Genomic DNA, 15265 nt, shown 5'->3' with positions numbered 1-15265 from the left:
CTGGATTGCCACAGTGGTGGAAAGCCTGGTCAACCAGTTAGGTAGCCTTGGGAAGCGAGAAATAGCCCTCCAGTGTGCTTGCCCTGGCAGGCTCTCCTGCCTTTAGCCCACCCTACCCTATTGAGGGCAAGCCCCATAAGTGCCTCCTCAGTCCTCCCCCGTCCTCTGGCCCCTGGCTTTTGTCAGCTTGCTTGGAGTGGTGTTGTTTTGGTTGCTGTTGTTGGTGTTTTGTTTGAAAACAGGGTCTCACTCTGTAGCAACGAGCCTCCTGTCCAGTCCTCCCTCAAGTGATCAGATTATAGTGAGGCACACGTTGGTAGTGTTTTTTCCTTGCCAAGGAGACTTTGGTGTGTCTGCTGTGTGCAGGGGATTGTTGGTCTCTCAGCCAGTCAGATGGATCTGGCCTCTCTTGCTGCTGTGTCCATCTTGGCCACCATCAGCCTTCCTCTGAGCCTGGCTTCCCCATCTCTAGAGCAAGAGAGTGCTCAGTAGGGCCTTATGCCTCTAGACACTGTTTGGGATTCAGTGACTTTCTCCACAGTCCCTGTCTTAACAAGAACATGTAGGTTGTTACTGATACTGACCGTTGAGTAGGAATTATCTCACTATCTGCCTTTGTCCTCACAGAGTCATCTGAGCATTACTACCATCCATAACTGTCCTAGGTCACATTCCACACAAGCCAGTGACTGAGTTTCAATCCCCAGAATCCAACATCAAGACGCAAGTAAAGAACAAACTCTTAACGTGGCCCTCTGACCTTTTTCCATGGGACTTGCCCCTACACAGTACAATGTGTGTCCACACAACTATCAGCCATCACTGTAAAAGATTTGTGGGTTTTTGTTTTTTATTTTTGAAACGTGGTTTCTGTGTAACAGCCCCCTGGCTGTCCTGGAACTTGTCTGCAGAAACAGGCTGACCTCAAACTCGAGGTCCTCCTGCCTCTGAACTCTTGAGTGTTGGGATTAAAGGTGTGCACCTCACACCTTGCTAGAGTTGTGGCTTTTTTAATTAAGGTAAAAGGGAGGAGGTGAGGAGAGAGGTCCGGTTGAAACTTACATCTGAGTGTCCAGCCGATTTCATTAACCGTTGCATGCAATTCTGCCCTAGATAGCATGTGACCAGCTATATAGGCTGGTAAAGGATAGGGAACGGCAATCTATCTAGTTCGCCATGGGAAGGAGTCGTCATCCAAGATGAGTGCAGACTCCTCTAGTGTTTCTGTCCTAAGATCGCTGTGCTCTAAACTCATTAGTTTTCAGAATATAAAAAAGAAAAAAGGGGGCCAAAGCAATGGTGGCACACTCCTTTATCCCAGCACTTGGGAGGTTCCAGTCAAGTTCCAGGCTTGCCAACGGCTGCAAGCGACTGGTCTCAAAAAGCAGGGGTGGTGTAACAACTGAACCAGCAATGCGCCATCGGCAGGGGCCCTTTGCTCTGGTATTGTAAAACAGCTTTCCTTGCACCCCAGATCAGACTGAGGTGGGACGCCCTACACATATGCAATTTGGCTGTGAGTCAAAGGAAACTGGTCCTGTTAACAGTCTCGTTTCCTTTACCCGTGTGCGCAGGTGGATCCCAAAGACTGGCAAAGAGATTCATTATGAGCGCCTGGAATCACTCAATCAACTCTGCTGTGTTCCCAGGCCTCCAGGGGGGCCCCCACAACCATGCCATGCTGGTACATTACCAAGTCTAACTGTAGAGCCTTGGGGGTACCCTAGGCTGGCATGCCCCATGGAGTCATATACTCATCTGCCCTGTCCCCTCCTTCTCTTCACAGGTATTATGGTGGGAATGAGTTCATTGATGAGCTGGAGACACTGTGTCAGAAGCGTGCATTGCAAGCCTATCATCTGGATCCTCAGTGCTGGGGAGTCAATGTCCAGCCTTATTCAGGTGATTGTTGCATCCACATAGACCCTGGGTAGCTCCTTAGGCCTAGCTAGCTCCATGGTGTTACAGCCATCAGGTCAAGTCCTACAAAAGGCTTCCATAAATAACAGAGACAAGCCAGGGAATATGTGTATCTATCTCCATTGGACTGACTTAGCTCTACACGCCCCTCCCAAGTAGCATTCTGCCCTGGAACTAGGACAAGGGTACATTCTAAGGGTCAGGAAAATCATGGTGACAGCCTGCCGAGAGATTGTCTAATAGCCAAGCTCCCGGTGCCATTTTGTGTCTCATGGGTAGGAATATTCATAGCCTCTCTGTTCTCCCTGTTTCAGGCTCCCCTGCAAACTTTGCTGTGTATACTGCCCTGGTAGAGCCCCATGGGCGTATCATGGGCTTGGACCTGCCAGATGGAGGTCATTTGACTCATGGCTTCATGACAGACAAGAAGAAAGTCTCTGCTACATCTATCTTCTTTGAATCTATGCCTTATAAGGTAGGGGGGTGTGTGTCTCCTCAGTTCTTATGCGATAGCACCCATGGGGATAAGTAATTTCATTTGCACAGCACTGCCGCAGTTCCTCCTACTAGACCTCACTTCCTTGCCCCGAGGACACCCTCAGGCTCTTGGCACACTGCGTACAACATGGAAGGGGTGTTAAGGTTTGGGCCAAGGTCATGACATGATGGAAGCTATGACTGAGAAAGGATCAGATAGCCAGATCCCTAGCAACAGCTGCTGGCACAGGTCTGCCTTCACCAAGGTCAGCAAGTGCAAAGATGGCAATGTCCCCATCTCTAACACCAATACTAGCAGCTTCACCATTAAATAGCCATAGGCCTCTACAGCCCAATTAGAGCCAGCCCTTGCCTGCAGCAGCCTGCAGCCCTGCAGCCACCACTACCCTATGTCACAGTCTTTTCTCAGCCGTTATTATGGCCATGTACCCACCAGTGGAATCTGTTACATTAGAGCGAGTGCCCACAGCAAATATGTGGGGGAGGGGGCAGGGGCGGTATGTGGGGTGTGTGTGTGTGTGTGTGTGTGTGTGTGTGTGTGTGTAGGGGGCAGTATGTGTTGTGTGCCTCTTCTTTTTCTGCATTATCAGATGAACCCAGAAAATGAATATAGGGGGTTGGGGATGTGGCTCAGGTGATAAAAGTACTTGCCTATTATGTGCAAAACCCTAGGTTCCAGCCCTAGCTCTGCAAGATGGTACTTTCACCTAATGTAATCCCAGCCCTTAGAAGGTGGATACAGTGGGTTCAAAAGTTCAAGACCACCGTGAGGTACATAAAGCCCTGTCTAAAGAAAGGGAAGGAGGAGCCGGGCGGTGGTGGCGCACGCCTGTAATCGCAGCACTTGGGAGGCAGAGGCAGGTGGATCTCTGTGAGTCGAGGCCAGCCTGGTCTACAAAGCGAGTTCCAGGACAGGTGCAAAGCCACACAGATACACCCTGTCTCGAAAAACCAAACCAAAAAAGAAAGAAAGGAAGAAAGAAAGAAAGAAAGAAAGTGGAGAAAGAAAAGAAAGAAAGAAGAAAGAAAGAAAGAAAGAAAGAAAGAAAGTGGAAAATAGGTTTGAGGCCTCCCCAGAGGTGGCAACACTTGCTCTCTGTCCTAAGACACGGGAGGCTAAGGCAGAAGGATCAAGAATTTTGAGGCCAGATGATGCTACATGAGTTTTCAAGTCAGTGAGACCTTATGTTTAAAAAATAAAGAAAAATCCCAGGACTTATATGTACCGTTTATAATTTGTCTGTTTGACCAACCAGCGGGAGCTGGAGATGTGAGGACTGCGGGGCCTGGGTTCAGTTCCCCCCCACACCTACCTGGTGACTCACAACTATCTTTAACTCAGTTCCAGGGGATCCAACACTTTCTGGCCTCTCACTGGTACCAGGCAATGCATATAGTGCACACACATACATGCAGGCAAAGCCGCCATACACATATAATAAATCCTAAAAAACAACTAAGGGTGCCTGGATAGAAGAAGAAACATGCATATTTTTTCTATTGTGTGGTAGTGTGTCCTTTCTGGTGACCTTCTTTTTGGATTATTTGGTATTTATATGCTGTCTCTGGTTGTTTTTCTGTTTGCTACCAATGAAAAGGTGACAGTGAATCTTTCTACTCAACTATTAGATGCGATTTCTATTCTTTTAAGAAATTTGAGGGTTGGCAAGATAGCTAAGTAAGTAGATAAAAATGCTTGGCTGCCAGGCCTGGTGACCTGAGTTCAAGGACCCACATGGTAAATAAGAGACCAACTCCCCTAAGGTTGTCTCTCTGACCTCCACATGTGCCTCCATGGTACTCATGGGTGGCACGTACACACACACACACACACACACACACACACACACACACACACACACACACACAAAATGCTGTCATCTTCATAGCATCCTATTTGCTGTAAAATCAGCCGAGTCTCAGTTGTAATAGCTATATGTGGGTGTGAGTGACTTTTGTGGACAGCTTGAGGATTTCTCGTCACAGATCCTTATTGGCCAGCCTAGAAACTAAATCTATCTACCTTCCTTCCTTCCTTCCTTCCTTCCTTCCTTCCTTCCTTCCTTCCTTCCTTCCTTCCTTTATTTAGGATAAAGTCTCTCTGTTATGTATGGCCCTAGCTGGCCTGGAACTTGTTTTATTGACCAGGCTGGCCTAGAGCTCAAGAGATCCACCTGCCTCTGCCTCCCGAGTGTAGGATTAAAGGCGGGTGCCCCCAGGCCCAGCTTGGAAACATGGGACAACAGTAACCAAGTCCTGTCTCTTTGGTCTTACTACACTAGAGCATACAAGCTGGTTTGTACTGTTAGGACAGAGAAAGAATTGTGGTAGGGAGTAACTGCGGGCGTTTTCTCTGTAACCTGTGATGCGTTGTTGGCCAGCTTCCTGCTGTCTAAATTTGCCATGAAGCCCGTTCCTCTGTTCCAATGCCAGTTTTTCTCCAGCACTGTACTTGTTGTGGCCCTTGACCATGATAGCGCCTGTGGTGGCCTGTCAGGTGTGGCCAGAATGAGCTGCTTGGGTCCAGGAGACACAGCTCTCCTCTGTCCACTTTCCTCAGACCATTTGTCTCTCACTTCAGCCCCTGCCCATCTCTCCTGGACTCTCATCAGCTACCCGGCGCAGGGCCAGGGGTTTCTTTCTCTGCAGTGACAGCAACCCTGACCTTCTATTACTGTTTCTGGTTCACACCTCACACCTGCTTCCATTCCCTCCTGAAAATGGAGACTCGCTCCCTCTCTCTGGTCTCCTACTTGGTGGCCTCTGTGCTACCCTGCCAGAAAGAAGCTCGCTAGCCTGTGAGTGCTCGGATGCTTCCAGGTGTGTGTCTTGGTTGTTGTTGGGTGTTTGTTTAAAGATTTATGTGTATGAGTATTTGCCTGTGTGTGCGCGAGCATATGCGCACGTGTATGTGTGTGTATGTGTCTCTGTGTGTGTGTGTGTACATATATAAAACATGTATGTGTATCTGGTACCTGAAGAGGTCAGAAAAGGACGTCAGATTTCCTGGAACTGGTGTTACAGTTGGTGTGCATCTGTGTGGGTGCTGGGAGTTGAACCTGGGTCCTCTGCAAGAACAACAAGTGTTCCTAACTGCTGAGCCATTTCTCCAGCTCTTGTCTTTATTGATTAGCCAGTGTCTTACACTGTAACCAAGGCTGACTTTGAACTCTTGACAATCCTTCTGCCTTAGCCAGTAGCTGAGATTCTAGGCTTGGCTGTGCCTTTCTCATTTCCTGGGCTTTTTGTTCTATAACATGGTGTAATACCCAGGGCTGAGTCTCCCCTCTATCCTGAGGCCCCTGTGAGGACTCCCAAGTCTGTGTGATATTTGCCCTTTTATGCCCTTGTGCAAGCTGAATGCAGTGCCCTGCCTCAGGTCCTGGTCCATGTCGTGGCAGGTTGAATGGGCTCAGGTAGGTGTGCAAGCAGCACTGTGTGGCCAGAGGAAGCAGCCAAGCCTGTGTCTTCCTGCTCCCACCAGGTGTACCCAGACACTGGCTACATCAACTATGACCAGCTGGAGGAGAACGCCAGCCTCTTTCACCCGAAGCTGATCATCGCAGGTGAGCTGCAAGTGGGACACAGCCTGGTTCCTGGGCAGGGCCTCTTCTGCCTCCTCCAGGGAAGGATGGAAAGATATCCCATCCTCCAGCTCACTGTGCAGAGCTGGTGACTTGAGACTTATTCTGACTTGGACTGTAAAAAGCTATTCTTGGAGCCAGGCTGCCATCTTCATGAGGTCAGCTGTGCCTGCTGACAAGGGTCCATCTTTTTTTTTTTTTTTTTTGAGCTGAGGATCGAACCCAGGGCCTTGTGCTTGCTAGGAGCTAAATCCCCAACCCTAAGGGTCCATCTTGATTGGGTCTGTGGAAAGTTGACAGGAGGGAGCTAGAAGAGTTATTGAACCCTCACCCGAGTGTCAGGCCACGTCTCCCAGCCATCTGTGCCCTTCTGCCCTAAGTGTGAGTGGCCTCCATGAGGGGCTAGAGAATCTCGGCTGGGGAAGACTGGGAAGGGAGCTTTCTTTACACTGTTATGGAGAGGCCATCCATGCTGGTGAGGACTTCCAGGACAACTGCATCAGGGCCACCTACCCTTCTGTCACTATTCTCTCACCCATAAGTAAGCCCAATAAGCTCTGGTTTCCCATGGTGAGCTTGTACTTTGGTTTGTTATTGGGATCATGTGAGGGGAAGGTAGACCTTGTTTACATCCCTCTCAGACAAATTTTAACAGCTTGTCATCAATAGTGCGTAGTAGATCAGTGGTTGACGCCTGATTGTGTCTGGTCTCAAACTCAGAGATCTGCTGGCTTTCCAAGTGCCAGGATCGAAGTGCTGTGTGTCGTGTGTGTGTGTGTGTGTGTGTGTGTGTGTGTGTGTGTGTGTACCGCCACCCTCAGCTCACAGATGGTTTTGAGGGCATACTGCACATCTGTCCTTAAAGATGGGGGGGAGCGGGGATCTCCTTGCAGAGCTGTCCATCAGAGGCTGGCTCACTGCCCTGGACATCTTTGACACTCCTCTGTCACCTCTGTGTCTCAGGCACCAGCTGCTACTCCCGGAACCTGGACTATGCACGTCTGCGAAAGATCGCAGACGATAACGGGGCATATCTCATGGCAGACATGGCACACATCAGTGGGCTGGTAGCAGCTGGTGTGGTGCCCTCCCCTTTTGAACACTGCCATGTGGTGACCACCACAACCCACAAAACCCTGAGAGGCTGCCGTGCTGGTATGATATTCTACAGAAAGGGTAAGTTCCCACATGCTGGGACAGGCAGAGGGTGGGTTAATATTTCCTGTGTGGAAGAAGAAACCGGGAAAACTCTGAAGATCAGGATTCTGTGCCCTGAAGGAAGCCCCAAGCCACAGTTCTGACCTGGATGTGTATGACAGGAAGGGGCTTAGGCAGTGTCCTGCTCACCTGACCCTCCCCATAGGAGGAAGGTTGGGGTATCCACAGGGCTCCAGAATGCAGCAATATATTGATGAACTAGTATATTGGTCAGAGAATGATTTTTTAAAATACTGTTATTGGTAGAGTACTCACATGCCACATGACAGAGGGCAACTTTTGGAAGTTAGTTCTCTCCTTCCATCGTGGGATCCGGGGATTGAACTCGGGGTGACAGGTTTGTACAGCGAGCACCTTTATCTGCTGAGACGCCTCGATGGCCCTCATAAAGAATGGTGTGGGCTGGGTGTGGTGGTACATACCTATAATCGCAGCTCTTAAGCTGAAGCGGGAGGGTCAGGAATTCGAAGCCAGCCTGAGACTTTGTCTCAGAAGGGGGGTGGGGGTAACAGTGAGACTAACACACTGACACGCAACAATAATTAAGCTATAAAACATGGATACAGGAGTGGTGTGGTGGTGCACATCTGTAATCCCAGCCCTTGGAAGGTGTAGGCAGGAGACAGCTGCAAATTTGGGGCAGCCTGGTTGTCATAGTTAAGTTCTAGGCCAGCCAGGACTAGGTAGTTCAGACTCACGCTTCATGCATAAAACATACAATAGCCTCTGTATGAGGTCCATCATTTTAGTAAGGTGTTTCTCTTCCTATTACCTTACACCCCACCTCTGCATATGCTCCCCTTATTCTGGAGTTGCCACAGTGGTGAAAGTCCTGTCAACAGTTAGGTAGCCTTGGGGAAGCGAGAAACTAGCCCTCCAGTGTGTCTTCCCCTGGCAGGCTCTTCCTGCCTTAGCCCACCCTACCCTATTGAGGGCAAGCCCCAGTCAAGTGCCTCCTCAGTCTCCCCGTCCTCTGGCCCCTGAGGGCCTTTGTCAGCTTGCTTGGAGTGGTGTTGTTGGTTGCTTGTTGTTGGTGTTTGTTTGGAAACAGGGTCTCACTCTGTAGCACGAGCCTCCTGTCTCAGTCTCTCAAGTGATCAGATTATAGGTGAGGCACACGTTGGTAGCTGTTTTCCTTGCCAAGGAGACCTTTGGTGTGTCTGCTGTGTGCAGGGGGATTTGTTGGTCCTCAGCCAGTCAGAGTGGATCTGGCCTCTCTTGCTGCTGTGTCATCTTGGGCCACCATCAGCTTCTCTGAGCCTGGCTTCTCCATCTCTAGAGCAGAGAGTGCCTCAGTAGCGCTTATGCCTCTAGACTGTTTGGGGATTCAGTGACTTCTCCAGCAGTCCTGTCTTACAAGAACATGTAGGTGTTACTGATACTGACCGTTGAGTAGGAATTATCTACACTATCTGCTTCTCCTCACCAAGAGTCATCTGAGCTTTACTACCATCATACTGTCACTAGGTCACATTCCACACAAGCCAGTGACTGAGTTCAATCCCCAGAATCCACATCAAGACGCAAGTAAAGAACCAACTCTACAGTGGCCCTCTGACCTTTTCCATGGGACTTGCCATACACAGTACATGTGTGTCCACACACATATCATGCCCATACACAGTAATAGATTTGTGGGGTTTTTGTTTTTTATTTTTGAAACGTGGTTTCTGTGTAACAGCCCTGGCTGTCCTGGAACTTGCTCTGCAGAACAGCCTGACCTCAAACTCTGAGGTCCTCCTGCCTCTGCCTCTTGAGTGTTGGGATTAAAGGTGTGCACCTCACACCCTTGCTAGAGTTGTGGTTTTTTAATTAAGGTAAAAAGGGAGGAGGTGAGGGAGAGAGGGTCTGGGAACTTACATCTGAGTGTCCAGCCATTCATTTAACCAGTTGCATGCAATTCTGCCCTAATAGCATGTGACCAGACTATATAGGCTGGTAAAGGATAGGGAAGGGCAATCTATCTAGTTAGCCATGGGAGAGTCGTCATCCAGACTGAGTGCAGACTCCTCTAGTGTTTCTGTCTTAAGATCGCCTGTGCTCTAAACTCATTAGTTTTCCAGAATATAAAAAAAGAAAAAAGGGGGCCAAGCATGGTGGCACACTCCTTTAATCCCAGCACTTGGGAGGTTCCAGTCAAGTTCCAGGCTGGCCAAAGCTGCAAAGCAAGACTGTCTCAAAAAGCAGGGTGGTGTACAACTGAAACCAGCAATGCAGCCATCGGCAGGGGCCCTTTGCTCTGGTATTGTAAAACAGCTTCCTTGCACCCCAGATCAGACTGAGGTGGGACTGCCTACACATATCAATTTGGCTGTGAGTCAAAGGAAACTGGTCTGTTAACAGTCTCGTTTCTTTACCAGGTGTGCGCAGTGTGGATCCCAAGACTGGCAAAGAGATTCATTATGAGCTGGAATCACTCATCAACTCTGCTGTGTTCCCAGGCCTCCAGGGGGGCCCCCACAACCATGCCATTGCTGGTAACATTACCAAGTCTACTGTAGAGCCCTTGGGTTGTACCCTAGCTGGCATAGCCCCATGGAGTCTATAACTCATCCTGCCTGTCCTCCTCCAAAGGATGTTCCTGGACTTCCACACTGGAGAAGGAACTTGGGAGAAAATGTCTGTACAGGAGGGGGGGAGGCAGTTAAAAGTGGTACAAGGTGAGGACAGGAGAGAAGTGTCTGTTCCACGCAGATGGCCATCCTTAGGCAGCACTCTGCAGCAGGGAAGATACCTGAGAGATGAGTGCAGTTGGCAGTGAGGAGAAGTACGGCCCAGTTCTGCGGGACGGGCTGCTTTTCTTCCCCCACACCCGTGGGGCTGTAGGCTCCCATTTTACGACCCCTGCACCTTGAGCCCTGGCTAGAGTAGTACCTCCTGGGTTCCATGGGAGCCCTCCAGGCTCTCCCCTCCTTTCCCCTCTATTTGGACACATGGCTTATAGATAACCTGTAACAGTCTCGATCACCTCACTGTCATTTTGGCAGAGATTGTGGCCCTTGCTGGTATTGAGGCACTTGGGACAAGGTGGGGTTTCTCAGGCAAGACATCAGTGTACACACTGATACTGAACAGCACGTGGGGGCTGGAGGGATGGCTTAGCAGTTAGGTGGAGTGGCTGCTCTCCCAGAGGACCTGGCTCAATTCCCAGCATCCACAGGGGGTTCACGGTCATCTATAACTCCAGTTCCAGGAACTCCAATACCCACTTCTGGTCTCGGCAGGCACCAGGCATGCAAGTGATGTGCTCACATACGCACGCACGCGCGCACGCGCGCACACACACGCACACACACGCACACACACACACACACGCAAGCCAAATACCCATACACATAAAATTAAAAGAAAATTTAAAATGGTGACACATGCCTTTAAACCCAGCATTGGAGAGGAAGAGATCTCGGAGTTTGAAACTAGTTTGGCTTAACACAGCTTATTGGTGGAGCACAGAGGATGCCTGAGTCGTGGGGCATGGGATGTAGCAGGCCCTGGGCAGGTTTTCAGATTTCCCCACTGTGCTTGTATGCTTAGCTCTCATGGCTCCTGCTACCGAAGATGCTGGGCTTGCTGGTTTCCACAAGCAGACAGGTGGCTCCATACCAGGACTTAAGTGCATTTTGCGTGGTGCTCTGTTTCTTCTCCCTTGTAGTCAAACAGCCCTCAGGAATAATTACATGGGTGTCAGTGCACCTAAGTGGTGAGGGGCAAACGGGCCATCCCTTCTGGGAGTACAGCTCAGAATGCTGCATTACGTCACACAAGGCACTGACTGACTTTGTTCATCCAGAGATTCATTTCCATATATCAAGCATAAAAGGGACTAAAAGCCATCCTGTGGCAATCAGATTACCACTGGGCTTTCATCCAAAGCAGTCCTGGGGAGAGTGGCTTCAGTGACTTCTGCAAGGGTGGCAGGGTAATTATAGGGCTAAAACAATGAATATGGGGGTGTAGCACAATCACGGTCCTGAGTTCTATCCCTAGCACTGTAAAAGAACAGAAATGTGGCCAGGCGGTGGTGGCGCACACCTTTAATCCCAGCACTCGGGAGGCAGAGCCAGGAGGATCTCTGTGAGTTCGAGGCCAGCCTGGGCTACCAAGTGAATTCCAGGAAAGGCGCAAAGCTACACAGAGAAACCCTGTTTTGAAAAAAACAAAAAACAAAAAACCCAGAAATGTATAATTGGGCACGTGGGGGAGGGGTGTAATAACTCACAGACACTGGGTTCCTTGAAAGCAAGGACTGCTCCTGAGCCACCACTGTCTTTAAATCTGTCTCCTCCTCCAGGTGTTGCTGTGGCCCTGAAGCAAGCCATGACAACAGAATTCAAAATCTACCAGCTCCAGGTGGTGGCCAACTGCAGGGCTCTGTCCGAGGCCCTCACCGAGCTAGGCTACAAAGTAGTCACAGGTACACCGAATGCACACAGTGCTGGGCAGACCTTCTCTGGTGGGCGGCATGGTAAAGTCTTGCCTCCTGGTTCATCTGGTCTGGGTGGGGTGTGCCATCACTGCAGTGACTCCTGGCACCTCAGGTGGCTGAGCATACCCTTGGCTGCAGGTCTTATCCTTCTGTGTGCTGCCACGCGACACCCAGTACGGAGACTCTGCACGTTCTGAGAATAGCTGAGACTCACCTGAGAGATGGCAGGTTGTAGCTGTCACGCATTTGCAGGTGGCAGAGCCAGCATCCTTCCATTTGGTGACAGCTCACACCATCCACGAGGCCAGGGCACAGTAGGCTATCCCTGGTTCCTGTCAAGTACTGAGTATCAAATACGATCGTCTTAACAGCCTTGTGACGCACCAGTCATTTTTTGATCCAGGCTTCTGGGCTTGAGCATTTTGAATGAAGGGTATTCAGTCTGTTTTACAAGCCTCATGGGGTTTGGAACAAAAGCACAGAGCCTCCTGAACATGCCATCATTACCTCATCTGCGTGAGGAATTGAACCTCTGCTAACTACTCTGGTGCTACTTAAAAGGAAATCTTTTTGTTATTGGTTTTTGTTTTGTTTTGTTTTGTTTTTTTAAGATTTATTTATTTCTTATTATGTATATAGCATGTGTGACTGCAGGCCAGAAGAGGGCACCAGATCTCATTACAGATGGTTGTGAGCCACCATGTGGTTGCTGGGAATTGAACTCAGAACCTCTGGAAGAGCAGTGCTCTTAACCTCTGAGCCATCTCTCTAGCCCCCTGGTTTTGGGTTTTTGAGATAAAAGTCTCACTATGTAGTCTTGGCTGGCCTTGAACTCATGAGATCCATATGACTCTGGGATTGATTGAAAGCATATAACACCATGCCTGTCCCAGGAGGAGCCTCTTAAAACTGGCTTCAGAAAGGCTGGGGTTTGGCTCAGCGGTAGAACATTTACTTACCTACAGTCATTTCAATGTCCCAGAATATGAAGAACCAAGAGCTCTTCAGCCTGTGTGGGTCTCCACCATGGCACAGGCAGTCTGGGCTATAGAAGCTGATGGATGTTTCAGCCAGAAGCTCCACACCCCTTTGTGTGGCCAGTTATGTTGCATCCCTGCCCACCTCCCCAGAACAGCAGCTTCTTCCCCTTGTGTGGCCAACCTTCTATAGTCCATTGTATCCAACTGTTTCCAGGTGGTTCTGATAATCATCTGATCCTAGTGGATCTCCGTCCCATGGGCACCGATGGTGGAAGGGCTGAGAAGGTACTAGAAGCCTGTTCTATTGCCTGCAACAAGAATACCTGTCCAGGTGAGACAGCTGTGGTTTTTCCTCCAGCCCTATCTGCGATTCTTGCAGTCAGTGTTGGAGTTGGAAGTTTTCAGCTTAGGAGACAGACCAGAGCAGGGGAAGGGCATTGACTGTAAAGAGGCAGGGACTCTCTAAAACAAGCAGCACTTCTCCTGTCAGGCCCAGACAGATGTTAACCTCTGTAGTCCAGAGCCATACCACGGACTGCTTTCATGGGTTAATACAGTGGTCCATACGCGTCTTTATCTTCAGACCCCAGTTTTTAAGTCAGTTGCCTCCTTGCTAGATCAAGCTGGGATCCACAGACCAGGATCTGTGTCCAACTGTTTTTTAAAATACAGTGGGCACAGTGGTGTGTTTGGTACAATCAAGACCCTGTATGTCTCAAAGGTGACAGGAGCGCATTACGACCCAGTGGACTGCGACTGGGGACCCCAGCACTGACATCCCGTGGACTTTTGGAAGAAGACTTCCGAAAAGTTGCACGCTTTATCCACAGAGGTAAGGGGTAAGGTGTTGGAAGTTCGAATGCCTTACTCGTGTGTATGGAGTTTCTCAAGTGTTTTCGTAGCTAAGACCCAGCCATTGGTGAAAGCTGCTCTACCACTCCCTCTTGTATGAGGTTTGTAATGTCTGTTGCCAAGGGACACATTCTAGAGTCACCTGAGGACACTGACGCCTAGGAGTTAACGCAGGATGTGTAGTGAAGGAAACCACACATGGCACTCACTGTCTTTTGCACAGGGATAGAGCTTACGCTGCAGATTCAGAACGACATGGCTGTGAGGGCGACACTCAAGGAGTTCAAGGAGAAGCTGGCAGGGGATGAGAAGTACCAGAGTGCTGTGAGAACTCTCCGGGAAGATGTGGAGAGTTTTGCTTCCAACTTCTCCATACCTGGCCTGCCCGACTTCTGACAGAGCCAGCACAGCCAGCGTCTACCACGAGGGTAGGACTGCTCCAGGACCCCGTGAACCCTGTACCCTCTCAGTGGACACCTGAGCCTGCACTGTGCTTTGGAGGGTGTTTCTGACAGGCTGTTCTCGTTTCAGAAATTCTGGGGCAGGTTATTAAGGACTATAAATTTGAAACTTCACTTCTCAGCAGCTTTATATAATTCATTGTTTGGGGGAAAAGCACTGTGTAGCCATTTGATCTCACTGACTGCAGTATGAGGCAGAGCTATTAAAGATCCCAGAATGCTCCTTTCTCCTTTCTCAGTGGGCCCTGTGGCAGGTAAGGAAATGTCCAGGTTCAGGCCTGTGTTTCCTATTATTCCTATTCTGTTGCCCAGTAGGATGCCAGAGGAGTACTGAGTTTTCTGCTCTGGGTTATACAACTAGACAGATGTATAAGCAAGGGTTAATGTCAGGGGCTGGAAAGATGGCTCAACTCTGGCTGCTCTTCTAGAGGACCCCGGTTTGATCCCCAGCACCCACATGATGGATCACAATCACCTGTAACTCCAGTTCCAGAGGATCTAATACTTCTTCTGGCTTCTGAGGGCACCAGGCAAACATGAGGTGCAGACCTATGTACAGGTAAAATAGTGACTGTCAGCAGCTTGAAGTATGTTACAGAAGACAAGGGGTGTCACTTAGCGGCATTGCACATATTCAGTATATATGATGCCCTGGGTTCATGCCTACCACACAAACAGCCTTATAGAACTGGCTATTTCTATGATGTGCAAAGCCCTTTCTAGTTTGGGAATCAGCAGAGGCCAAAGGCTTTGTGTTCCACCTTTCTGAGATAACCAGCTTCTTATAATTAGGAGCCCAAGTGCTCCCTTCCCAAAGAATCTTTATTTTTACATAGCTGAATTGCAAACCATTGGGGACTTTTTAATACACACAATCAAATTTTTACCCACAGAATGTCTACAAGAATTATAGCTTTAGAAAATACAACCAGTTTTTATATTTTAAAAATATCTGAACTCAAATAAATTAATATCTTAAAAAGTACACTCCTCATACTATTTGTTTGGCATTTACTCTGGTTAAACTTTTGTGCATAATGCCTGTGGGACAGTCACATCAGCAGTGCAGTACCCTGTTCCAGTACTGACTGCAGCTTGCAGATTGGACACATATTCACAGACACGGCGGGACATGCAGTAATAAAATAACCTCTTAGAAAATAACAAGAGTTCATCGCACACCGTGCCGCTCGCTAACTGCTGCATGCCTCAGTCCAGCCCGCAGCTCCAGCTGTCCAGGAGATAGTTTGGCCAAGGCTCCTTGGGAGCTGGTCCATTTCCATGGGGTGTGGTGGCATACCGGTCCCCTCATCTCCGACTGTGGGG

The 15265-nt window shown here is 49.3% G+C and overlaps 1 protein-coding gene across 1 annotated transcript; it reads left to right on the top strand.

Annotated features, from left to right (window-relative positions):
* The first annotated feature begins 1787 nt into the window (after positions 1 to 1787).
* Positions 1788 to 14370, top strand: LOC118590220 (serine hydroxymethyltransferase, cytosolic). Its single transcript, XM_036198109.1, has 9 exons — positions 1788 to 1902; positions 2235 to 2395; positions 5903 to 5984; positions 6966 to 7178; positions 9581 to 9697; positions 11512 to 11634; positions 12841 to 12957; positions 13348 to 13458; positions 13702 to 14370. Exons 2-9 carry the CDS (start codon positions 2291 to 2293, stop codon positions 13872 to 13874), a joined length of 1041 nt encoding a protein of 346 aa, XP_036054002.1. The 5' UTR covers positions 1788 to 1902; positions 2235 to 2290; the 3' UTR covers positions 13875 to 14370.
* Positions 14371 to 15265: the final 895 nt, after the last annotated feature.

Source organism: Onychomys torridus, chromosome 8 (assembly GCF_903995425.1).
Source record: "Onychomys torridus chromosome 8, mOncTor1.1, whole genome shotgun sequence".
Lineage (NCBI taxonomy): Eukaryota > Metazoa > Chordata > Mammalia > Rodentia > Cricetidae > Onychomys > Onychomys torridus.
The sequence above is the reverse complement of the archived record's forward strand: the minus strand, read 5'-3'. Positions and strand labels throughout refer to the sequence as shown.

What these genes read in the sequence shown, in the direction of transcription:
- LOC118590220 (XM_036198109.1), top strand. Translation starts at nt 2,291, where the DNA reads ATGGGCTTGGACCTGCCAGATGGAGGTCATTTGACTCATGGCTTCATG. An exon ending in TTGAATCTATGCCTTATAAG is followed by an intron (nt 2,396 to 5,902) that starts GTAGGGGGGTGT and finishes TGCTCCCACCAG; the next exon opens with GTGTACCCAGACACTGGCTA. An exon ending in TGCACGCTTTATCCACAGAG is followed by an intron (nt 13,459 to 13,701) that starts GTAAGGGGTAAG and finishes TCTTTTGCACAG; the next exon opens with GGATAGAGCTTACGCTGCAG.